Below are 25,583 nucleotides of genomic sequence, written 5' to 3' on the forward strand. Positions count from 1 at the left end.
GTTGATCTTACACTAGGATATGAACCAGTGTCAATACATTCAATAATTCCCTCACTGTCTTTAAAACCCCTGCACAATGGACTAAAGATATTTCAACAAATGTTATCTAGTCTGGTAGAGTAATAAACTCATTAGAGTGTTGCTGTGGTGTATTTATACTGCATGTTACTCTTGATTACTTTGCTGTCTTCCTCACCCCAAGGGGTCACTATGGATTATCAGGTTCCAAAAGCTTCCCGGGACATCAATTAGATCTATCAGTTGGTTTGTCTTCCTCTATCCCACCCCCAAATCAGAAAAAAGTATATTTTCTTTCCTTTGTTCCCATTTTCTCAAAACTGTCTTTCTTTTGATCCAAGTCACATCAAAGCAAAGATTTTGAATAACTGATCCCAAGAGATCTGCTCGTTAGAAATATCTTCTCTCTCTCTCCTTGAGTGTGGCGCGACGAATAACTTAGCAGTCTTATAAATAACATTTTCATAAGAGTTGGTCGGTCCCTCTAGACTCCAAATGTTCGACGTGGGGTCGCCAGTGCTTTCTCTTGCTTCCCGCTAGAGGGCGCATGAAGAGCATCCATAACACTTCAGCTTCACACAAAGATCAGGTACAACGCCCTAAAATGCGTTGGATGGGTTCAAAGCAGCTACGATTCTCTGTTGTTTCCTGAACTTCTTCCAACAAGTGGGCTGTAAAAAGTATTTTAAAACTTCTCCAAGCAGACGATGTTTCTGTATTTCGGATTTCTGTGTTTACTCAGTACCAGCCTCATTAGCATCCCTGTTATGGTTTCCCCTCATGTTACTTTTTTGAGTTTTTCTTTAGAGTAGTGGATTCAGTTTTAAAATGCCTCTTTTTTTAAAGATAGGAGGGAATACGCGGGAGGGGGAGACTGCTTGGCTTATGGCCAGTCTAACTGCAACTGAGCGGGGTGGGGTGGGGGTTTCAAGAAGTTTTGAACAAGTCTAAACTCTTCACTTTTGTGAGAGAGTGTGTGTGTGTGTGATGGAAATGAAATCTTTCTCTCATTGCTCGTTCTATCCGATGCCTTGAAGACCTCTAACTCCCAAATCCCTAACATACCAGAGCAGCACATTTGCAACCCGTGCAGTATATATTTTCTTACGCTTGGAAACATGCCCAGCTTGAAAGGGTCTGGAATTTCCCTAGTATCTCCCCTGCTGGGAAAAATAGGGGAAAGCAATATTCTTTAGCAGATCCCCCCCTCCCCACCCGGCTGCAAACAACCCGAAGGCACTTACATTGACTTGTTGCTAGGCATGAAGTTACTGCGAGCAGCAACAAAATCCGTGTATCCACAAAGCTGAGCATGTCTACCGGCTAGACATGCAGACTCCTTGTGTTTCAGAGTCCCTGGGTCGGTGGAGAGCTATTACCTAAGGGACGCAGGCATACAGTCCAGGCGGCGCGTTAACTCCAAACTTAGCAGAAGCCCGGGATGCTAAAATAATAAAGCCCCCGTCGGTCCTATTTATACGGCAGGAGGTTCCCCGCGCAGACGGAGCCGTGGAACGCGTCGCGTCCAATGGGCGAGCCGCAAACTGCGCGGGCGGGGGGACACGGGGAGAAGAGGGCTGGTCACGTGACCTTTATCTCCAACCTGTCCCAGCATTTGGGGTAGCTGCTGGGAGGGATGGAGGCAGAGAATGGGGGGGGGGGGCAGGGGGAGGGACCCTGGAGGGCGGGGGGCGGGGATGTCAAATTGGTTCCATTCTTTCTGAGGACGTGGACACTTTCAGAGAGGAAAAAATGACTGGCTGTCTGGACCCCCTTTCCTCCCTTCCCCCGCTGCTGGCCTCGCCTGCTGGGGGTTGCCCGCTTGGGAGACGCTGGGACTTGCAGGCAGGCGGCACAGCCGGCGGCTTTCAGAGCGGGAGCTGTCCAGGACCTGCCGTCGAGGTGAAGGAGGGCAGCGCCCGGCGGGCACCTGGAGCTTCTGATCCTCCCAGGACAGCCCAAGCAAACCCCGATGCTTGCCAGAGCCCTCGCTCGGGATTACTCTGGAGCAAGGGCGGGGGGGGGGGTCGCAGTCGGGAGTGGAGGAAGGTGGCTCCAAGGAACCTTTCTCCTTGGGGTTCCCTGGGTCAGCAGCAGCAGACTGGAGCACCTCCGGACGTGGCACTGGGAGGAGGCTGAAGCCACCAGGCACACGAGGGTCTCCGAAACTCACTGACAATTTTGTGCACATGCATGCATTACACACACACACACACACACACACACACACACACACACACACACACAGGAACACTCCAGTTCCACCTCTCCCACATCCTCTTGGTGCCCTGGTATGGCACCCCCTGACCCTTCTTTCTTCTTCAGCTTGGCTTGCTTGGCCTCTACACCCCAACCCTTGTCCACTCCATTTAGCCAGGGAACTGGGACAGCATCACTTGCAGACTGAGCGCCTCAACTTGAACCTCTCCACCAGCCACCCGCTCAGGCCCCCTCCCTCAAGGACAGAGAAATCCAAGGTCGCTTTCATTGGACAGCAGGGGGAGAAATCAGGCCGGGCACTGGACCCATTTCCCGTCCAGGCTGACTAAGGATCCTGGTCCAGACAACTTGGCCTCAGGGCTTGCCTTCCTCCCCTCCCACTTCCAGCCTGCATAGAGGCTGTAACTCCTGCAAGGACCACAGGCCAGGGCTGGCTAAAGTCCAGCAAGATCTCTGCAGGCTTGGAGGATGCCATTCCTTGCAAGTCAGTTCCCCTGTTTTCTAGGGAACTTCTGTCCAGGAAAGAGAGCGGAGGGTTTCATCTCTCTGTCTCCACATCGTTCCTCTTCCCCCATCCCGGAATTCCTGGGCATCAGTAGCCTGGTCAGGCGTCATCAGTCTCTCTCTGCCCTGGCCCTCCCCACTAGCCACCCCTCCTCCCCCGTTCTTCTGCGGTGGCTGACGTGGTCACTCCTCTTTGCCAAGCTGCCTTCCATGGGGTGACTCTTCCTTCTCGTCCCTCCTTGGGCACCTTAAGGGAGGTGACTTGGATGATGCTTCACCTCTAGCAAATAAGCTGTGCTCCTTAAAAGACTTCCCTTCCCCAAGACAAAGCAGCAAAAAGTTTACTTCCCCTCCCACTTTTCCTTCTAAGATTCTGTGTGTGTGTGTGTGGGGGGGGGCTGCCGGCTGCCGCTTTTCTGCTCCTCCCACCCACCCCCTCCTCTTTTTTTGTTCCCAGGCAAATAAATTCCTTCCCCATCACATCAACTAGCAGCAACAAGTTAGATGAACAGCAATTTCTGAGCTTCCTTCAGCATCTGTTTGCTCTGCCTTCAGATTTGGAAAATGAGAAGCAAAGAGTATTACTGAGCATGGGCAGGGGCCCTTTCAGTCTCCACTGAACACCTCAGATAGGCTATTTATATGCTACTTTCTCCCAAAGGGGAATAGAGAGGCTTACAACCAGTGGTGGGATCCAAAAATTTTAGTAACAGGTTCCCATGGTGGTGGGATTCAAACTGGCGTAGCGCCAATGGGGCTGGGCGGGGCACAATGGGGGCGTGGCCAGGCATTCCTGGGTGGGGGTGTGGCAAGGACACAGCCGCTGCGCCGGTCCTTGGGTGGGAAACAAATGCACACAGGCGCAGGCTGCCACGCACACCGGTGCACCTCCTGCTAGACTTCTTCAAGTTCTGCATGCTACTGCTGAGAGGAGGGGCATAACTAAGGCAAAAATCACGTAGCAAAATCACCAATTAGTAACCCCCTCTCGGCACACACCAGGGGCGTACCTAGGCAAACTGGTGCCCGGGGACAAAACCTGAGTTTGGCGCCCCCCCCCGCCCGACATATCGGCAGCCACCCTCCCCCACCATGACCAAACAATGATTTTTTGTACCAGCTCACAAAACACCTCCCACTCCCAGCAAAACATACATGGCTCTCTCCCCACCAACTCTTTTCCTAATTTCCTAATCACAACAACCCTATGAGGTAGGTTGTTAGCCTGAGAAACAACTCCAAGCCAGTGCAAGTGGGTATTAAGCATGTAAATCTCTCACAAATCACCCCCAGCAAAACATTTACCAAACAAATGTCAGCATCATCTCTCACAAAACACCTCCAGTGGAATCCACCCCCAAACAGCATCACTTTCAATGGCGTTTAAACTAGGGAGCTCAGATTCTTCTTTTAAATCTACCTTAAAGGGAGAATCTGGGGTCCCCGGTTAAAACAAAATTGAAAGTGATGCTGTTTGGGAGCGGATTCTCCCCCACCCTGAAACACCATCACTTTTGATGGTTGGAGATTCAGATGAAACAAATAGCAGATTCGGTTGGAATCTGGGCAAATTTGGGCACATTCGGACAAAAATTGTCTGATTATGTCCTGCCCAAATATGAACAAATGCAAATGCAAGGTATTTGGGCTTTTGGGGGGGTATTTTTGGTGTTTGTTTGGCCTGCAGGGAGCGTATTTTTAAAGCTAATGGCACCATGATTTCAGGGCATCATCCAGAGACTGCCCTGATGATACCACCCGAGTTTGGTGATGTTTGGTTCACGGGAAGCAAAGTTATGGATGCCCAAATGGAATGCCCCCATCCTCATTGTTTTCAATGGGAGCTAACCTGAGATGCGGGCTACCCATTTGAGGGACCATAACTTTGGTCCTCCTGAACCTAACTTCACCAAACTTGGGTGGCATCATAAGAATAGTTAACAGATGATACCCTGAAATTTTGGTGTCACTAGCTTTAAAAATACATCCCTTCCAGGCACCCCAAGGAATTTGCCCAAGATTCTTTGTTTTGCAGTGACTTTGCTCCATTGTAGCTAATGAGGAACTTCTGAGGCAGGCTGCACATTTTTGAAGATAGAGGCACCAGACTTTCAAGGTGGCTCCAGGAAACCCTCCTGGTAATAGAGACCTTTGCTTCTGAGGGTCCAATTTTATGTGGTAGTGGTCTTTCTCTGGACTCACACAAGCATCCCTGCAGGAAATAAGTGCCCCCGCACTTATTTCCTGCAGGGCTGCTTGTGTGAGTCTCCTGAAAGGAACCAGCCAACTTTGCTAAAGTTTGCCTGTGATGGCCGAATGCTGTGGGCATCAGGTTCACCTTCAACTCGGTGCCCACAGCATTTTCCTCTTCCACACACATTTTAGCAAATTTGGCTGGTTCCTTTCAGGAGACTCACACCAGCAGCTACAGGAAATGCCCCCACCCAGAGCAAGATCCCTACCACAGTGCCTCCTGTTGAAACCTCTACCACAGAGCCATCTGGGCATAACAGAAAGTCCCATTGAAGTCTATGGTGGGAAAAGTAATTTTTCCCACCACAGAACTTGCTGAAGAGCCTGGCAGATTCTGGGGAATTTCTGAGTGTGTAGGCAGGCTGCACATTTTTGAAGATAGAGGTGCCAGACTTTCAAGGTGGCTCCAAGAGGCCTTGAGTAATAGCATCCAAGCTTGGTGAGCTTTGCTTCTGGAGTGGGGGGGGGGGAGTTGAGAGAGTTCTGAGAGAACTCAGCCCACAGGCTTTCATGTGCAGAAGCGGGGAAACAAAATAAGCCTTTTAGGGGACCATAAAATTGAACCCCCAGAAGCAAAGGTCTCCAAACCTGGATGCTATTACCAGGAGGCCCTCCTGGAGCCACCCTGAAAGTCTGGTGCCTCTATCTTCAAAAATGTGCAGCCTGCCTACACACTCAGAAATTCCCCATTGGCTACAATGGAGCAAAGTCACTGCAAAACCAAGAATCTTGGGCAAATTTCTTGGGGTGCCTGGAAGGGGTGTATTTTTAAAGCTAGTGACACCAAAATTTCAGGGTATCATCTGTTAACTATTCTTATGATGCCACCCAAGTTTGGTGAAGTTAGGTTCAGGGGGACCAAAGTTATGGTCCCTCAAATGGGTAGCCCCCATCTCAGGTTAGCTCCCATTGAAAACAATGGGGATGGGGCACCCCCTTTGGGGGTCCATAACTTTGCTTCCCCTGAACCAAACATCACCAAATTTGGGTGGTATCATCAGGACAGTCTCTGGATGGTACCCTGAAAGTTTGGTGCCGCTAGCCTTAAAATGCGCCCCCTGCAGGCCGGAACGTGAAAAACACTTAAAAACTTTAAAAACACACAAACGACCCTAAAATGTTGGTGCCCCCCCCCCCGTGACCAAATGGGGGGTGCCCGGGGACATAGGGTACCCCCTGTCCCTAGGCAGGAACACCACTGGCACACACAAATAATTAGTAACTTCCTCTCAGGAACCTGTGAGAACCTGCTGGATCCCACCTCTGCTTACAACATTCTCCAGTTCTCTGTTTGATTCTCACAACAATCCTGTGAAGTAGGTTAGTCTGAGAGTGTTCATTGGCAATGAAGAACCAACTAGCTACAGCTGTCTTCTGCTGTATTCCAAAACCAATGCTTGGTCTGGAATACCAGCAAACCCTGCCTCCGAGCACAGCAATCCCAAATACCGTATAAACCCTTGTCAGGACTACTGTATTTTCGATGACATGGTGAATGGCATGGGGTTTGGTTTCATGTGATGCACTGCTCTGATTCCCAGTAGGTGCTTGAACTTACATCAAAGCAAACAAAATGTCTATTTTTATAGCAACACACACAAATAAAAGGTCCACATAGTTAATTTAAGGCACAAATAGCAAACTACATTGAACCTCGCAGACTCCCATTAAACTTCAGAGTAAACTGAGTGTTGCATTGTACATATTAGGTATCGGCTGCATTCTATCAGATTAGAAAGGTGTCCATAAAATGGCAGCAATGCACATAGAGAAAAGGCTGTACTGCTGCATGCCAGCCTCAGCATTAATTCCCAGCAATCTTTGAATCATTCTCTTTATCTTTTCCCTCCCTGGGAGACCTTTGCCACAGTGTTCTTGGACAGATGCTTCTCTGATTGTTGCTCATCCCTGATGATAGACCTCTTCTCCATGAGTCTTCCTAACCCCTTTTAAACCTGTCTATGCTTGGGGCCATCATAACCTCTACTAGGAGTGAATTCCACAGTTTAATTACTCACTGAGTAAAGAAGTGTTTTCCTTTGTCTGTCCTGAATTTATTTCCCAACAGTTTCTTTGGGTGCATCCAGCTGTAGTATTATGGGAGAGGGAGAAAAAGCTCCTTCTATCCATGTTCTCATCCATAATTTTATAAACCTCTGTCATGGTTCCCATTAGCTGCTTTCCCCCTTTAGACTGAAATGTCACAGAGTCTTCAGCCTTTCCTCATATGAATGGCACTCCAACTTCTTGATTGCCCTCCTTTGCACTTTCCCCAGTTTTGCAATCTCTTCTTTGAGACATAGTGACCAGAAGGCTGCACAGAGTATTCCAAATGAAGTGGCACTAAAGCTTTATGCCCAAAGGAAGGCAACAAAACCTCCAGGATGCCTGGCCAATCTGTCCTGGAGGAAAATGATGGAGCAGATCAGGGCTGTAGAGATGTGGGTGTGGGTCTTTGCATGGGGACAATCCAACTTCTACTAGGAGTGTGGGCCTATGCTTGAGGCATTACAATATTAACATTTTTTCCTGTCCCTTCTCTAATAATTCGTAGCATGGAGTTTGCCTTTTTAGCTGCAGCCACACACCAAAGTGACAATTTAATTGAGATTTCTGTTGTATCCTCAAGATCTCTCTCATTCTCATTCACAGCCAGTTCAGACCCCATCAGCATATACTTATAATTAGGAATTCTTGTCCCAATATGACCATCCTCCACCTACTCAAGATGAGCTTAATTTGCCTCAGTTATATGTTATATCCTACATCCAACACGGTGCTCCCATATTTATATGTGTTGGACGTGGAGTGGATAATAACAAGGTGCTACCCTATATACTTTGCATAGAATATAATTAAGGTCAATCTTTTGTCTTACAATTGAGGAGTTAGTCACAAGTTCATTAAAGAAAGAAAGAAAAACCTCGGTAGGTGTGCAAGGATACCAGATTTTCCATAGAAGCTACTTTTTTATTTCACACAACTGGATGTGTTTAATTTGTCCTTGAATACACAGTGGCTTTACTCTGCACAAAATCAGGCTAAATACAGTTTTCAAAATCTGCCTGCAGAGAAATGCAGCAAAGCATGCATGTCGTAGCTTGCAAGGGAGTTTGCTTTTTTCCTTTCTTTTGAGCAGGAGTAAATTAACACTTTGCAGCTGCTTCCAGGTCCATAACTTAAACTGGAAAGTACTTTAAGTTGTCACATTCCAGATGTTTTCAAAGATGACTCTGGCCTAGCTGTGCTGCTTTTAGCTACATTTCTAGACACTCAGATTTCCCTGCTCCCTCCATACTGCTACATGCAACAAACAGACTACTGGAAAAAGCTCTGTATGAAGCACATTGCCTAGTGCATGTGAGACAAAATTGAACTCACTATTGACTTTCAGACAAACCTGCTCAGAAGTGACAGCTCTCCATGTTTATGAGAGCCAGCATGATGTAATCTGGAGAACCGGGTTTGAATCCCCACTCCTCCACCTGAGTGGCAGAGGCTTATCTGGTGAACCAGATCAGATGTGTTTCTGCACTCCTACATTCCTGCTGGGTGACCTTGGGCCAGTCACAGTTCTTCGAGACTTTCTCAGGCTCACCTACCTCACAAGCTGCCTGTTGTGGGGAGAGGAAGGGAAAGGAGCTTGTAAGCCACCTTGAGTCTCCTTACAGAAGAGAAAGATGGGGTATAAATCCAAACTCTTATCCAAACCTTGAGTACATCTAATATTGGTTCAATAGATGAACCTAGAAGAATTGAAAGGAGAAATTGAACCAGCTTTCCTACCAGAACAAGAGAGTGTTGACATTTGTTATTACAACAGACTGACATGGCCACCCCTCCATGGTCTTTCCATTTACACAATATTCTGGCTGCAGCTCACATGGGAAGGTGGGCTGGAGATGAGTGGACTGAGGTGAAAGGGTGTTGACTGCAGAGGTGGTTCCTTGTATATGGTACAAAAGGGTGTGCCAGGCAAAATGTCAACCCCAGGGCTCATCAGCTGGAATGTCCCATCCACATAGGGAGCAGCATATTGCCTGACTGCTCACCATGAGGGGATTGAAACAGGGGCCTTGGCCTATGGTATCACCATGTCTTTCTACTGGGCCACCCTTGTTTTTGTGATGTTCCCTGTCTGGCTTCAAATGGTTGGTGGTGATATGAAAGGTACAGTGGAATGCCAAATGCCTGTGGGCATTCCTCCTTGCAACTGTCAGATTGGCCCACCTTAGGTGCAGAGGCTGCAGGTTCAAGCCCAGCCTCTGTCTTATGTTTGCTGGAAATTTGGCTATGCTACATCTCAAAAAGTTATCTGGGCATGAAGGAAACATGGACACTGGTTGGCTGTAGCCACTTAGAGGGATGTCATTGGCTGCCACTTCATGATGAATGGGTATAGGCAGGCTTGCAAAGGATCTGTGTCTGACAGAAATGCCCATGTTGCTCCCCCTACACAATAGAAAGTCCAGAGACAGCCTACCAGTAGTGCTGCTATTGTATTGGTGGCTGGTCATTGCTGCCGGAGCAGCCCTCAGCATTGCATTGCTCAACTAAGGTGTCAGCTGCCTTTAGGGACAAAACTAGACATGGCAGCATCTATGGGTCAGATCTATGGATGCTGCCAATGTTTTAAAATGGTTTAAAAATGCTGAATGGACGCAATCCCGATCAGGCCCACCCACAGCAGGCTGAGACGTCCTTCCCTTTCCGCATGCTTTTTCAAGAACAGAAACAGCTACAGGTGGGTTGTGATAGTTTTGGCACTTAGAAAGATGCATGGGGTGTGTATATGTGTGTGTGTGTGTGGGGGGGGGGGGAACCAAGAGGGCTCAGCATGCTGTGCTGGGGGCTGAATCAATTTCATTATTTTTACATTACTTTAAAATGGCAGTGCCATCCATGGATCAGACCCATGAATACCATCATGTCTAGTTTGGCCTAAGATCTTGGAATATGGAAGAAATGCAAGTGTTATGGAGTCTTTATGCCCTTCATTCCTGGGGCACCAAGCAGGGCTCTAGTTGCAGTGTGGCATGTTGGTAAGAAGAGTGTGATAAAGGACTTCTGGAGTAGCAGAGCGAGATGCTATTGATGCATGCTATCTCACCTCCTTAGAGCCTTGATAGAGGTAGGCATAGTTTCTCCTGGTGACAGGCCAGAAATTTTACAGTAAGTGGCTTGAGTTCATTAAGGGGAGGTGGAGTTGCCAAGTCTCATGACTGAACAAAGCCTGATGTTTTTATGGGTGGGTGCCTAGATGAAGAAATTTCAAAAAGGTACTCTTTTGCTTGCAGTCCCTGGGTCCCTTCGACACATGTCACATAGAATAGCAATATTGAGAGGGTTTTGCATCTGTGAATGTGTGTAGCCATAGTCATGAGGCTTTGAAAAAAATGTTCCTGGTGGAAAAAAAGTGGAAATTAAGTATGTGGTAAATGTAAGATATAGTAGAGGTGTGCCAGGTTCCGGCCTTGCATCTCCAATTTTGACAAGTAGACATGTATGAAAAAGCTATATATTTGAAGTATGGCACACAGAATAATCATTTCCTTATAAATATATTATTAGTACTTAGCTGATTTATTTGGTGGACTTATATTCAAGAGATATGGTGGTGGTGCATAATCTTTGTTACCGCACAATGGCTTTTGGGGCAAGTGTAGGAGATCATCACCCCAGTGTGATGTTGACACTTCCATGTTGTGTCAGAAGTTATATCTTCATTCAGCGATGAAGGTTGCCACTCCTCTTGCAATAAATACCTGCCTCCCCTCCCCTCCCACTGGTTGCCAGGTCATCCTTGGGACTGCAAGGGGGGGAACCCAGGGACTGCAAGCAAAAGAGTACCTTTTTGAAATTTCTTCATCTAGGCACCCACCCATAAAAACAAGTCATAATTTTTGGCCTTGTTTCTGGCAGAAACATGAGGTAGTAGAATGGATTGTACCATTCCATGCTGTTGGTTGTCGGTGTGCCATTTTCAGATGCTTCCTCGCATATAAAAAAAATCTCTGCAAGTAAAAAACTGGCCTGGGGAGGGGGGGGGGATCAACCATGTCACCCCTGTGATAGTTTTCCACTTGCAAATATTTTAGTTTAAATTTCAAAAAGGTGCTCTTCTGCTTGCAGTCCCTGCGTCCCCTTCCACACATGCAAAATAATTCACTTTCAATCCATTTTCAATCCATTTTCAGCTGGATTTTACTGTGTGGAATTGCAAAATCTACTTGCAAACAATTGTGAATGTGGACTGAAAGTGCATTATTCTGCATGTGTGGAAGGGGCCTAGTGATGCTGTCCTTTCTAGCATCACAGAAATCTGCCGCCTTTTGCGTGTGCCTCTAGCATTAAAGTCCATGATTTCAGAGGGCTGTTGGGAGTCATGTGGTCATTGTGGTGAGTGGAAAGGTTAGTCAGTGGTGATCTAATTGTTTAATCCTTTAACTGTTAAAATGGCCCCTTGGAAAGAGGAATTACCAGGTCCTTAGATGCTACCATTAGCCGTTAGTAGTATGAATGGTGAAGAGTGTTGCTTATGGCAGCGTGAAATTAGCTTGCGAAATGCTCTGCCTAAAACTCCTAGCAAACCAGCTGCCAATTCATTTTCCAAGTAGCATCGACGATTATGAAAGCTGGGAGGGCAATTTGTGCTTCTGTGCATAACTTTATCACCAAGAATAAGTGTCTCTCCATGGTCAATAAAATAGCTCAGCTGGAAAAGGTTGCTACGGGTCTGTGCGTGAGGGGGCGAGTGCAAAGTGGACACCAATGTGATTACTGACGTGCACAATGCAAAATGCTGCGCACAAATCTTTTGCATCTTTAAATTTTAATGCCTCTCCCTTAAATCTTTGCAGTGATTAATCATTAATCACCTAGTAAGTAATTAATGACATAGGGGATTAATTAATATCATAGGGGATAGGATTGTACCCTGTGAAATCCCAGAAGAGAATTCCTATACTGAAAGCTGCTGGTCTCCATTGGCAACACTTTTGAGTCTAATCCATAAAGAATGATTTAAACCAGACTTCCTAGAGAAAATGCCAGTTTTGGATGCTGGACTCTATTGCATTGCATTCCAGCTGTGCTCCCTCCCTATCCCAAACTCCACCTTCTCCAGACTCCCATCCTGAAGCTGACAACCTTACAAGATCTATCTGCAAGACGGACAGCCTATTCTGTCTCGTTATCCAAATTCAAGGGGGAACCAGTGACTTTTCTGACATACTGACAACGCAGACTGTAAAGTAGATTGTCTATTAAGGAAATGCCCTCTCCATCACATCATTCCAATGAGAAAAGTTCAATTAACAATTCCTGTAAACTAACAAGCCATCAAATTAACACAGGCAGTCTCTACAATCATTGCAACATGGAACTATGCATTAGCATCTCTATAGATAGACCTCCATATATACAAAAATATAGAAGTCTTTTCGTGATGTAGATGTTTTCTCCTTTGCTTCCTAAGTGCTCAATTCTGTCTGTGCTCTGGAAACTGCCACTTTGTGGGCTGCCTTGATGCATTCCAGCTGCATTTAGACACATATCTTTTTAAAAAATAAAAATCCACATATGATTTCCTGCTGTTGTATTTTCCCCCTTCTCTCTAAACCTCTTCTGCCGGGCTTGAAACTTCTTCCTTATTCCAAACCCAAAGCGACAAAAGTCTCTATACAGTCTGAATTGTAGAATTAAATGTGGACAAAAGACTGAATCAAGGCAGAACCCTACAGTTTAAAGTATGATAATGATTACTTACTTTAATGCAGTACACTTTTATTATTTCACTGAGTTGTGTTTTTTTTAAAAAAAAGAACATCAAAACAATGGCTAACAACATGGTGGGACAGTTCTGGAAAAACTGCAGAGTACTGGTTTAACAGACTGTGAAGTGTCCTGCAATATTCTGTATGGGGGAGAAAAGTATAACTAAAATAAAGAAGCAGTTGTAAAAGTAACTTTTCTGAGCCTGCCATACTACAAGATAATTTCCCATTTTCTATTTTCAGCATTTCAATAAGGGTAAATTAACTTTATACAAATGAAAGTCTCCAAAATGAACACATGACAGAAAGGTACACCCTTAGGCCAATATAATAGCTATTTAGATTGCAACAAAATCCATCTGACTCTTTTTTTTTAACCAAACACATTTCAAAACTCTAAATATATCAGTGTTATTCCAAGGCTGGAAGAGGATAGGTTGGAACTATGGTCTTAGTTCTGGGGACATTCATCTAGGGGTAATCTATTTAAAGCAAAATCTCAACAAAGCCTTCATTTAAAACTTTTGTACCATTATAAGAGCCAGTGTGTGGTCCAGTGGTTAAGAGTAGCAGACTCTAATCTGGAGAACCAGATTTGATTCCCCACTCTTCCACATGAAGCCTGCTGGGTCCCCTTGGGCCAGTCACAGTTCTCTCCGAACTCTCTCATCTCATGCAGAGGCAGGCAATGGCAAACTACTTCCAAATGTATCTTACCATGAAAACGAAGATCTCCATAAGTCAGCCATCTTTTCATTTCTAAATGATAGACATACATTCATCAGGGGGAAACATTCCTGTCATGAGGATGCTTTCATAGGGAAAAATTCAGCCACTGAATTTCTGCTCATCATATGACTATTAAAGGCACCAAGGTGAAAAACAATCAGGCTTCATGGCTGGAAAAGCCAAATAAAAACAAGCAATTAAGCTGTGAAGAGACTAGACAAAAAAATCTGATCTAAACAATAAATGAAGACAATTTAATGAAACTTAACCAATCACCCTAGTTGTGAAAACAATATATATTATACAGAATATGTGCCTGGGCATTTGGTGCTTACAAAATAAACATGGGACCAAAGTCCTGGAGTAAACCAAAGCAAAGTGACCAGTTCGTTTCCATATGCCAAACATTGGTGGAACTGGAGAGGGGATGCAGAGAGCATGTGACTCAGGTATCATTCACCTGGTTCACGTGAGGGTTGGCATGTGACTCAGGTATCATTCACCTGGTTCACGTGAGGGTTGCATTTTAGTCCCTACCTCTCTCCCACTGTGCCCAGCCATTGGCTGAACTACCCTTGCCATTGAGCTCCCCACGCCCGCCCCCCACTGCTTCCAACAAGCCACTACCTCCACAATTCCCCAAACAAACCATTTCCTCCTCCAAGTGTCACCAGCCAGCAACACACTGGAGGTGGGTTTGAGGACAGGGAAGAAGTGTGCCCTCCCCAGCCTTAACCCTGCCCCCAGTGTGTTGCCACCAGCTACTGCTTGAAGTAGGAAAAGATTTGTGTGTGTGGGGGGGGGGGTTGTGGGGAAGGCAACATGGTGGGGGGGGGGCAGATCAAGTTCAGTGGCAGGGAATGGGAGAGTTTGGCGCAATTTTGTGGCAATATGCTACACCTAAATAAGTAACACTTAATGTGTTTACAATTACAAACACAGTACACAGCAGCACCAAACAGAAGGACTAGCTAGATAAAAAATTTTGCTTAATCAAAAAACTTCCTCAGTGGAACTTAACACTGCTAAAACTTTATAACATTCAAAGAATTGTACTTAACAAATATTGGGGTTAGTTAGCCTGCATTAGTATGCCTTCAGTTTAATGTTTAATAACTTAAGACTGATTTTATTATTGCGTAACTTTTAATATAGCAGGGGCTAGTTTAGAGGAGTACTCCCATCTCTAACAAGCTACGCCCACCCTTCATTCAACAATTCGTCTGAGGAATTTATCTAGTTAGCTTTTCTGTTTGATGTTATGATTTGTGTTTGTAATCTAGCACTGGCACAGGAGAGGCAACAGCGGCAGGTGACAGGAAGGTCAGGAAGCAGCTGAACAGCGGACTGACTCCCTGAACCCCAAGGTGCCGTTTACCTGACCATGGCTCAGGGGAGAAGGCTAGGAAGAAAGCAGCAGTGGTGCATCCTGGTTGCATGGCTGGCCCCCTCTTCCTTGGGCCCAGCTGGGGTGGCACAGGAGAGCACCAAAGGCTCCAGACCTTGGCACCTAAGAAAGTGGAGAGGTGGGCTCAGCAGGAAAACAAGTTGGAGGAGGAGGCAGGGGATGACAGACAGCATTGTGGCCCAATCATGCACCTAGGGAGAGGGCTATGGACTGGATCAGGGGTGAAGGCTGGGGCATGGTGAGGGTTTGTGTGGAGCAAACCCCTCTAAGAAGGGAGGGATTCAAGATAGCCAGGGAAGAAGCTGGTGCTGGAATCTTTATCAAGGTGGGGAATCATTGCACTGGAAGTGAGGAGGCTTTCTTGGACTCCACTTCTGAGGCTACCTCAAATGAGAGGGACTGGAGCCTGACCCTGAGCAACTGCCTAGTCAGGATCCTGCCCAAGGGAAGGTGTTCACAGGCCAGGTGCATATTCTGTGTAATATACATTTGTTTCACAACCAGGATTTTAAGTTTAATTAAACAGTCTTTGTTCATTATTTAGAACAGATTATTTTGTCTACCCTCTAAATGGCTAAATGGGTTGTTTTTACTTGTTAAAGCACCAACCAAGGAAGGGAAAAGTTGGGAAATAGTTACAAACCACCCAGTGAGGCTGGAGTGCTCCCAGAATTACAACTAATCTCCAGATTACAGAAATATGCACACTTGGAGGAAAAGGCAGCTTTGGAGGATGCCCTCAATGGCTCTGCCCCTCGCCTCATCTCCCATCTTCAAACATCACCCCTAAAATCTGCAGGAATTCCCAAGCTGGAGTTGGAGGTCCAGTGAGAAAATCTGGTAGAAACAGGTGACACAAATTCAACTTTTGCTTTGTTCCAACATTGAAGGTAAATTGCAATAATGGCACTGATAAGGCTGCCAACTCCATGTTGGGAGATTCCTGGAATTTTTAGGGAGAAACTTGAGGACGGTGGCACTTGGGGAAAGAATAGGGTTAAGTCAGAAAAGTTGTATGGTCTGACTTCTAAAGCTGCCATTTTTTCCAGGGGAATTGATCTCTGTAGTCTGGAGAGGAGTTATCATTTCAAGAGAACTCCAGAAAGTACCTGGAGGTTGCCAAGTGAGGTAGCCATGTTAATCTGTTGCAGCCGAAACAACAAATTTCCTATTGACTCAGAGCACTTTGCTATCGATGATAAGGTTTGCGTCTGGCAAGAATCCCTACCACTTGCATGGAATTTCATATAGGGCTCTTCAAAATCAGGAAAAATAGGCCATAGAAAAACAATGACAGCATGAAAACGCCTGTTGACTTTCTGGAGCTATGCAATACCTTTCATAATATTAATAATAGTTAGATCTTTGCAAGCTCTGCCCCTTCCGCACATGCAGAATGATGCACTTTTAATCCACTTTCACAATTGTTGGCAAGTGGATTTTGCTATTCCACACAGTAAAATCCAGCTGCAAAGTGCATTGAAAGTGGATTGAAAGTGCATTATTCTGCATGTGCGGAAGGGGCCTATATCCAGTAAAGTGGTCTTGATCTAATAGTTCATATATTATAAGAAGATCCCCGAAGCCTTGATTCTAAATGACATGGGGCTTATTAGAGTCATCTTAGAGGAGCTTCAAAATTGACTCCAAATTTTGTTTTGCTGTGGACTTAAATGAGGCATGGCAGCCCAGGAGCTGAAGGGTGCATGACACAGTCCTTTGTGACTTCCTTTTCTATGTGATCTCCTCCTGTGAACTGACTCCTCAGCTGAGCCACGTCTACGCAGAGTTCAGGGCAGGCTTTGCAGAGCTTTGGTTTGGCTCCATCCCAACTGCTCAGCTATGTGGCACTCTTGTTACCACTGCAAAAAAAGTTTTTTAAAAAGGAAAAGAGGGCGGAAACTTTTTTGCCATTCCTTTTTTCTTTTAGACTGTCAAGATCCATCATTTGCATTCATGAGCTAAAAAGAAAAGAAGTTTCAAGACTGAGTTTGAAAAAAAATGTACAGTATTCCCACAAAGTTCATCACAAAATTGAAGATTGGCAGTTTGCACTGCAGAAGCAAAATGTTGTAGTGGAATATACCTGCAGTATAACTCGAGCGCTGGTTCCAACTTCTGCAACTGACTTTTGTTTCTTAAAAGAACGTGGAATTTTGTATGCATGAAACAAATGGGGAGGGTCTGTGTCCCCACAAAAGTTCATTTGAATGCTGTTAAATTTGATCTTCTGACTTTTGGGAAATGACACTCTTAGCTGGCACATGTGGTTGGCTGAGAGTGTCAGAACAAGAATAGTTGTAGAGAGTGATGGACGTCACAGATATAATTTGTACCAGCTTGAGCAGCAGTGACGTAGTAATTAACAGCAAGTGTACTCTAATCTGGAGGAACTGGGTTTGATTCCCCGCTCTGCCACCTGAGCTGTGGAGGCTTATCTGGGGAATTCAGATTAGCCTGTACACTCCTATGCACATCAGCTGGGTGACCTTGGGCTAGTCCAGGGGTAGGGAACCTGCGGCTCTCCAGATGTTCAGGAACTACAATTCCCATCAGCCTCTGTCAGCATGGCCAATTGGCCATGCTGGTAGGGGCTGATGGGAATTGTAGTTCCTGAACATCTGGAGAGCCGCAGGTTCCCTACCCCTGGGCTAGTCACAGTTCTTCTGAGCTCTCTCAGCCCCACCTACCTCACAGGGTGTTTGTTGTGAGGGGGGAAGGGAAAGGAGTTTGTAAGCCCCTTTGAGTCTCCTTACAGGAGATAAAGGGGGGGAATAATTCCAACTCTTCTTGTTGTTGTTGCTCCATCTTGTTTTAGAAATGATCGTGGATGTTTCTAAACACCAAATTGATCCTATAGCTTATAAATCAAGTTTGCAACATGATATTGTATTCGGCTTCAGTGAACTCATAATGCATTTCCTATACATAAGTGTGCACGTAATGTGCATCCAGATCTTATGAGGTTTTCAAGAGTGGAAACAACATCTATAATAATAAAAGTATATGTATTCTGTCTATTTGTGGTATGCATAAACTCATCAGAAAATAAAACTAGGAGTCTCAAAATTGGCCATCTGCTTCAGGATGATCATGGGAGCTGCAGTTACAGAAATGAAGGGAATTGGAACATCATCATCATCATCATCATTAATTAATTAATTAATTAAATTTAATATACCGCCCCATCCCCAAAGGGCCAGATTATCTCCAAAATGTTATCTGCTTATCCCAATGGAAGTGATAGCTTACTTGCTAGAAAACCAGGAATTGGGAAGCAGCACAGACAGAGGTGGTAGAGAATGTCCCCCACTTTTTGAAACCAAGTTATTTTACTTAACTCCTCTGAGCCATGCTTTAAAAGCTATGCCTTAAAATCTCTATACTTAGAGATTTTGGGAGTGGAACGTAAGGAGGGCGGGATTTGGGGAGGGGAGGGACTTCAATGGTGTATAAAGCCATAGAATCCACCTTCCAAAGCAGCCATTTTCTCAGGTGAACTCTGTCTCCTGGAGATCAGTTATAATAGCAGGCGATCTCTACCTATCACCTAGAAGTTGGCAGCCCTATAAATATAGGATCATGATATGTGTATAGGATACCTTGGGGGTCTGATTACAAATTTATAGCTGATTTCTTCTCTTAATGACCTTTGGGACCTGCTGTGCTGAGAATATACATATGTGCAATTTAGTGGATGCACGTCTAAATAGGAATGTTCATGTTAATTGCTAAATGGAAATACTTTCTAGTGCTATAGGAAATACAGTTTTTGGTTCATAGTTTGACTTTCAAAATGATACTATACATGAATCATACTTAAAGGAGAGGGGGTCTTCTGTTTTCACGCAATTACCGCTAGCTAATTCTTGGTTGGGAGGGGAGAGTTTTTGCCCTTCCTCAAAGCACATAGTTGGCTAATTTCTTGGATGTCATCTGAAGCTAAGGACATATCTGACATGGCTTACACATCTCACTGCATGGAGAAAGGCTGGAATCAAAAGGTTCCTGTGATCCATGCACCTGTCCTTGGACTGCAACATTAGGATGGTGACCCCACACCAGCTAATTCCCCAGCAAATCCATCATTACAAACTGTAGAGTTTAGTGCCTTTGTAATAACTGGGTGCTGCAGAGGCACACCTGAATGAAGATCTCATCCCCACACTGCAAAAGATTCTGGGTCAAACTGGTAGTTTTAAGGCAGCTATCTCAGTTACCAAGTGGAACTGTGGACATAGGATGCACCTGGCCAGATGCTAGACAACAGTGGGCTGAAAGCCCAAAGGAATAGTGCAGACAGGTGAAGGAGATGGAGAGGGATAGGAAAATTAGACCCTGAGATGGGGATAGAGATAAACCTCCCTATACCCAGGAAGCACCTGTACAGTAAAGGAGAAAATTACACTGTCCTCTGTAATCTTCCTGGTAATCTATAAAGACTCCTCTCTGGGAGATAACATATTCTACTCAAAACAATATGAATTATGTAAGAAACAGGAAGTGCAGGCAGAAAGACTTAGTAATGGAGTATGTGCTTTGTATGCTGGACATGTCTAGTTAAGAGATCTCAGACATCAGGTACTGGATACACTTTTCTTTACTCAAGCACTTGGAAAGCCACTATCAACCAGAGTAGGCAATATTCAGCTAAGATGGTGCTTAGCTGACAGTATAAGGTTGGTTTTAGCCTGACTTGATATAAGACAGATTCCTTACATATAAACACATATGAACTCAGTTGCATTTCTTGTTTTTTTCCCTCCCATCCAGTATGCATGAGCTGAAGTCACTAGAGTGAAACACCTCCTTTCTACTCCCTCCAGCCGAAGAAGTTCCTTCCACTGGAAGACAAACTCCTTCCTCCAACAGAAGATTCTTTATTTTGTGAAAGGAAAAGATTGAATCCAAATAATAGATGGAATGGCCCCGTATTGTACATGTTCAAATACCAATACATCTGGAAAGATGCTAAGTTGCTCATAATATCTACACCTTTCACAGGTAATGCAGCTAGTCACTTTAAAATGCATGTAATTGCATCAGATTTATATTTGGTAAACCAACAATGAGATCTGGCCCTTTAAAAGTACAAAGCACTGTAGGCAAAGGCTGCCTTTTGAATGGCTGCCAAAGTGAGCAATAGTTTTAAGTAGAAACAGATGTTAAGGACTGCTGTTTGATTGCAAGAGCAGCTACGTTTCATTCAAGTCTATGCTATAATCACAGGTAAAGGACCATTTCTAAATCAGTCAATCCTGTACAACCAGGCTCCAAAATAACAGAAAATAATTTTCTTGTTTTTCTCTGTATATCTGATTGTGCAGTTTTGTCCTTTAAATACTTTCAGCCCCCCCCCCCCCCCCACACACACATTGTGGGAATGCAGTCTTAAGCGATTGCAAATGTTTCTGCAGCAACCTTTTTCAGTAAATATACCAAGTTGATTCTTCTTTTCAATCTAACTAATAATGCAGTAATGAAGATCAACATAGAAAAAAATGCAAGCAAAAATATCCCTCCTCCCTACAGGTAAAGCAGACAAGTCTGAAGAACTGAGAAGCTAGAGAGGAAACCTGAAAAAGCAGATGGAGTGGTGCAGGAACTTATTTTCAGTGTGCTGCGGTTTTGGAATGCTGACCAAGAACAAAATGACGTTTCCAGAAAAAACAGAGTCGTGGGCCAATCTAAGCAAGATACTTAAACCGAGCAAAGCAGAGCAAGAGCCCGTTAATAGTTCATAGCAAGAGACCATGTTTTCTTTTCCATCCTTCTACAGCAGGAAACTATGTCTAGAGAATACAAAAGGAGGAAAAAAATCAGAATAAACACTTTGTCAAATGTTGGGCATATGGAGAATGTGACGTCCAAAAACAGATGCACTGACTGGTCTTTGTATGGACCTCTATCAAGAATGTTCCTATGCTTCCTTTAAACTTACAAGTTATAGTTAGATCACTTCAGAACCTCTTCTCTTCCTCTTGGATCCTAATTTCATTTATAGAAATGTTTTGAAGGGTTATCAGATTTTTGCAGGGACTTTACAGGCATTTTTGGTGTGAAAAGAAGGTTTGGAGACCTGAAGCATTTATTAAGATACTCACACTACTTTGCTTTTGTCACTTCTGTTCACCAGCTGCCTGTTGTCCTTCCGAGCAGCAGCTTTGGTGCCATTTTCTTGCCTTCTAAAAGAACAGTTTTTTCTCACAACGTCATAGCCAAACAGGAATCATACTGTGTAAGCAATGATGCCATAATGCCAAATGACCAGCCAATTTGATTTGGTATGAACACTACCTTTTTAAAGGTCATCAAGGAAGTAGCTAGTCAAGGGAGGAAGTTTCATAAGTTTAATATGGCCACACCCAATGAAATCTGACACTGCAGAGGAAGGTCCTAAAAAGGGTGAACTGTTTTCAGATAAAAAGTTTAGGTGTTTTCTCACTGCACTTTTCAAGTGGGCTGGATTGCGTCAGGCTGTGAACTAGTGTGAAAGACAGTATCTTTAGTCATCTTATTTATGAGAGCTGTGATTGAACTAGGTTTCTTCCTGGTCATTCAGGGCCCCTTTATAATCACATGGTACTTCATAATACTGACAATTTTTTAAAACTTCTCCTATCCTAAACATCTATATATGGTGGCTGAAGTGATGGCTAATTGAAAATATGGGACACCCCCCCTCTCACAGATGCTACTTAGCCCTACAAGTTCTTCTTGTCATGTGGCAGAGCTGGAATTTGAGCAAGACCTTTTTTCATTAGCCTAGAAACAGCTGCCAGCTGAATTCTGTGGTCTGAAAGAAATGCTTTAACTTATAAATAAAACCATATGGAAAGAATGATCACATCACAATCGAGTCTCAGCCCCCCCCCCCTTTTAAAGTAAAAGTGTGCTTTATCTTCCAGTCATGGAATTCTGATCACTGTTTCTTAAGTACGCAGAATATGCCTGGCTTGATTCTTTGGAAGTGGGACTGAATACAAAAGGAAAACAAAGGCTAGATGCCTTTAAGTTGGAGATAGAGCTTAGGGGACATTTTCCTCTTGTTTCGCATCTCTTTAAGCTATACTCTTGCTCAAGAAAAAGGAGGGACTTACAAGCTGACTTTAAAAATGAAGCTCTTTTAAACACTCTTCTCTACATTTTGTCAAGAGGTGGGAGGTCCTAAGAAAATGTCAGAAGGCACATGATGCAATTGCCCCGTGGAAGAGAAGCAGGTCTGCATGGATTGCAAACTAATGGAGAACTATATATGAACTGTTCTGCATTATTCAAAGGAAGCACAAGGTCGGGTGAATGCTACCAGGGGAAGATTTTTACTTTTACAGAGGTAGTCTGCAAACTGATTCTCTGGAAGCTTCTATCACACAGCCATGGAACAGCAAACTTTTTGCCTGTTACTAGTTGTTTCTCAGGACTTGAATACACAATACACTCATCATTTGTGGGGTCACTGGTGTGTAACAAGACCTGCTGGGAAATTCACCTTAAACAGTTTTTGTAGACTCGTTGCTGTGAGGGAGCATTGCAAGGGGGAGAAGGAACTTCCATTTTCAACCTCAACAGAAATGGGGGTGGGGGTGGGGTGGGGTGGGGTGTTGTTGCCCCTTTTCTTTGCCTCTGTGTACCCTGGGAAGGATATGTAGAGTTAGAGAAAATTGGGGAAGCCCCCCTGCTGCCATTTTCACTGATGGAAACCAAAAGCTCCTTCTCTTCCCCCTTGCAGCTCTCCCTCATAACACTGAGTGATCAAGCACTATTTAAGGTAAGTTCTCCTGATCTTCATTTGACTGAATCTGGTCGCTTATCATGACCCAAGCCATGTTGGTTGTCTCAAGTATTTGACTTTTCACTATTTTTGAATATTGCTCACTGCCTGTGACCTTGTGAGGTGATTCCTACGGAGGGATATAGTTCTTGCACTTCCAGTTATATACCCTTCCAGTTATATGCCCTTTCTTTCCATCCTGTAAGTCCCTCAACTTTGAGATTATTAGTGTCTGTGCTCGCTCCTTCCAAAGGTCCCATCCTGAACAGAGTTACCCTCTTGCAAGTCCACTGAGGTCAATAATCATAGAAGAATATAATTCTGTACAGGATAGCACTATTAGTTACATGGATTAATTAGTTCATAGTGGAGAATGGTCATTTTATATGCATATTCCAGGTCATCTGAGGCTTTATTGATCAACAACAGCACCTTGAATGGCACTGGAAGCTAACAGGCAGAAGCTGCAGTTGCAACAGTAGAATGGAAATACCTCATCAGCAGAGCCACATTTTCATGGGGACAAGTGATGCTCAAATCAACATACAATCAATCAAGAAAAATCCAATCAGTGTATTCCATTTTAGTTAACTAGCAGGAGATTAGACCATCAACCACCACCAGGAGAAAAGTCTTGAAAGAAACATACTATCCTCAGAGATGCAACAACCTTCTCCAGGGATTGAAACTTATTTCCTGAAAGTCTTTGCTGATGGCTTAAAGTTCTCTTTTGTTCTCTAGAAGAAGAGACTTTGCAAAGGAAGGCAATGGCAAACCACCTTTGCTTAAGCATATAACTTGAAACCCCCTCCATGCATTTCTAAAAATTAGTTGTGATTAGACAGTGTGCACGCGTGCGCACGCGCGCGCACACACACACACACACGCCAAGTACAGAAGACTGGGAGAGAGAATCTAGGCTCAAGGATATCTTGTGAGCTTCCATAGGAGAAAAGACATTTGAATCTGAATCTCCCAGATACTAGTCTGACATTCTAACCACTATGCCTGGCATAGTATGCCATATTAGCTTTCAAAGTAGGGCAAATTATACACACTATTAGAAAATTATTTTAAGGCAAACTCATCACATAAAATTCAAAATATTTTTGGTGTGCTTAGATTAATTAGATAAATTTCTCAGGGGAATGAGAGCAGATTTTTAATAAGTAAATGTTTTATGAGAGCAACAATCCTGACAAAAATCTGTCAATGAATTTTTTTACCTCCCGGCTCCTAATGGTTTTAAGTACATGTTCGTTTGAGGTTTGATGGAGTTCTGAAATACCTGGAGATAAATAAACACCACACAGGCTGGGTCTTTCCAAAAAAAACAGGACCAGCCAAAGTGAGTTGTTTACATGACAGCCCTTTCAAAGCAGCTACTTTTTAAAGCAGAAACCTTGGCCACAGCCTCTTGGGATATTAATTAAATAGCCAAATATTGATGTAACATATATGATATTTCCTCAGAGCATCTAGGCCCAACTATTCCCATCTGCAAATGACGATTGGCATTTGTACGTTTCTATTAAGTTACCATAACCTGGACTGTTATACACGTTTTATGAGTTATCTTGGGGCTATTTATAAAAGAACTCATACATGGAACAACGTCGTGTTGCCAACTGACTTGGGAAATTCCTGGAGATTTGGGACAGAGACCAGGGAGGATAGAGTGACTATGAGTCTAGGGAGGGAAGGGGGATCATTGGGAATGTAATACCAAAGAATCCAACTTCTGAGACTGCCATTTTCTCTAGGAAAAGTTGAAAGCAGCAGGAAATGAGGAAGATCCACCCCAAGATATGTATGTGTGTATGTGTTAAGTGGTGACCCTATTAATTAATGTCTTTCAAAGTATCCTATTGTTAACTGCCTTGCTCAGGTTTCATAACGTGACTGTCATGGCTTTTTTTATTGAGTCAATTCACCTCATGTTGTTGTTATTGTTATTGTTGTTTGATTTAATGTCCCACTTTCTCCAGCTGAAAAAGGCTAAGAGAGGCTCACATCATACTCATGTAACACAATTACCTAAAATACCATATAAAACAATAATATAAAATAGATAATCCAATAAAAAATACAGATGGTTCTAAACACTTAACCAAGGGTAGAATGACTTACTGCCACCACTCCCACCCCAATTTAGTAGAAGAAGAAGAAGAAGAAGAAGAAGAAGAAGAAGAAGAAGAAGAAGAAGAAGAAGAAGAAGAGGAGGAGGAGGAGGAGGAGGAGGAGGAGGAGGAGGTGGAGGAGGAGGAGTTTGGATTTATATCCCCCCTTTCTCTCCTGTAGGAGACTCAAAGGGGCTTACAATCTACTTGCCCTTCCCCCCTCACAACAAACACCCTGTGAGGTGGGTGGGGCTGAGATAGCTCCAAGAAGCTGTGACTAGCCCAAGGTCACCCAGCTGGTGTGTGTGGGAGTGCACAAGCTAATCTGAATTCCCCAGATATGCCTCCACAGCTCAGACGGCAGAGCGGGTAATCAAACCCGGTTCCTCCAGATTAGATACACGAGCTCTTAACCTCCTATGCCACTGCTGCTCCTTTAATTTAATTTAATTAAAAAGAAGGAAAAAAGGGAGGAGAAGTAGGGAGGCCAGTCTGGCAGAACACCTCTATCTTGCAGACCCTGTGGAACTGAGATAATGTCACAGGACCTTGGTCTTGTTGGACAGAGCATCCCACCAGACTGAAGCCAGCACCAAAAAGCCAGATACTTTTCAGGTCAGGAACCATCAGCAGGTTGTTATTAAGGTAGCGTAAAGCTCTCTGGGGGACATATTGGGTATTTCTCTTTTCTTGCTACTTTCATCTTTTTCCTAGCATTATAGTCTTTTCCAGTGAGTCTTCTCTTCTCATGATGTGACCAAAGTATGATAGGCTCAATCTAATCA

At 44.2% G+C, this 25,583-nt stretch overlaps 1 protein-coding gene across 1 annotated transcript in view; it reads right to left on the reverse strand.

Annotated features, from left to right (window-relative positions):
* COL1A2 (collagen type I alpha 2 chain) overlaps nt 1-1,545 on the reverse strand; it is a 76,258-nt gene extending 74,713 nt beyond the window's left edge. Inside the window, exon 1 of the mRNA XM_048511157.1 lies at nt 1,263-1,545. Within this exon, the coding sequence (XP_048367114.1) occupies nt 1,263-1,332 (70 nt within the window). The 5' untranslated portion in view covers nt 1,333-1,545. The remainder of the gene's footprint in view (nt 1-1,262) is intronic.
* Between the last annotated feature and the right edge of the window lie 24,038 nt (nt 1,546-25,583).

The sequence above is a fragment of the Sphaerodactylus townsendi genome, linkage group LG11 (assembly GCF_021028975.2).
Source record: "Sphaerodactylus townsendi isolate TG3544 linkage group LG11, MPM_Stown_v2.3, whole genome shotgun sequence".
Taxonomy (NCBI): Eukaryota; Metazoa; Chordata; class Lepidosauria; order Squamata; family Sphaerodactylidae; genus Sphaerodactylus; species Sphaerodactylus townsendi.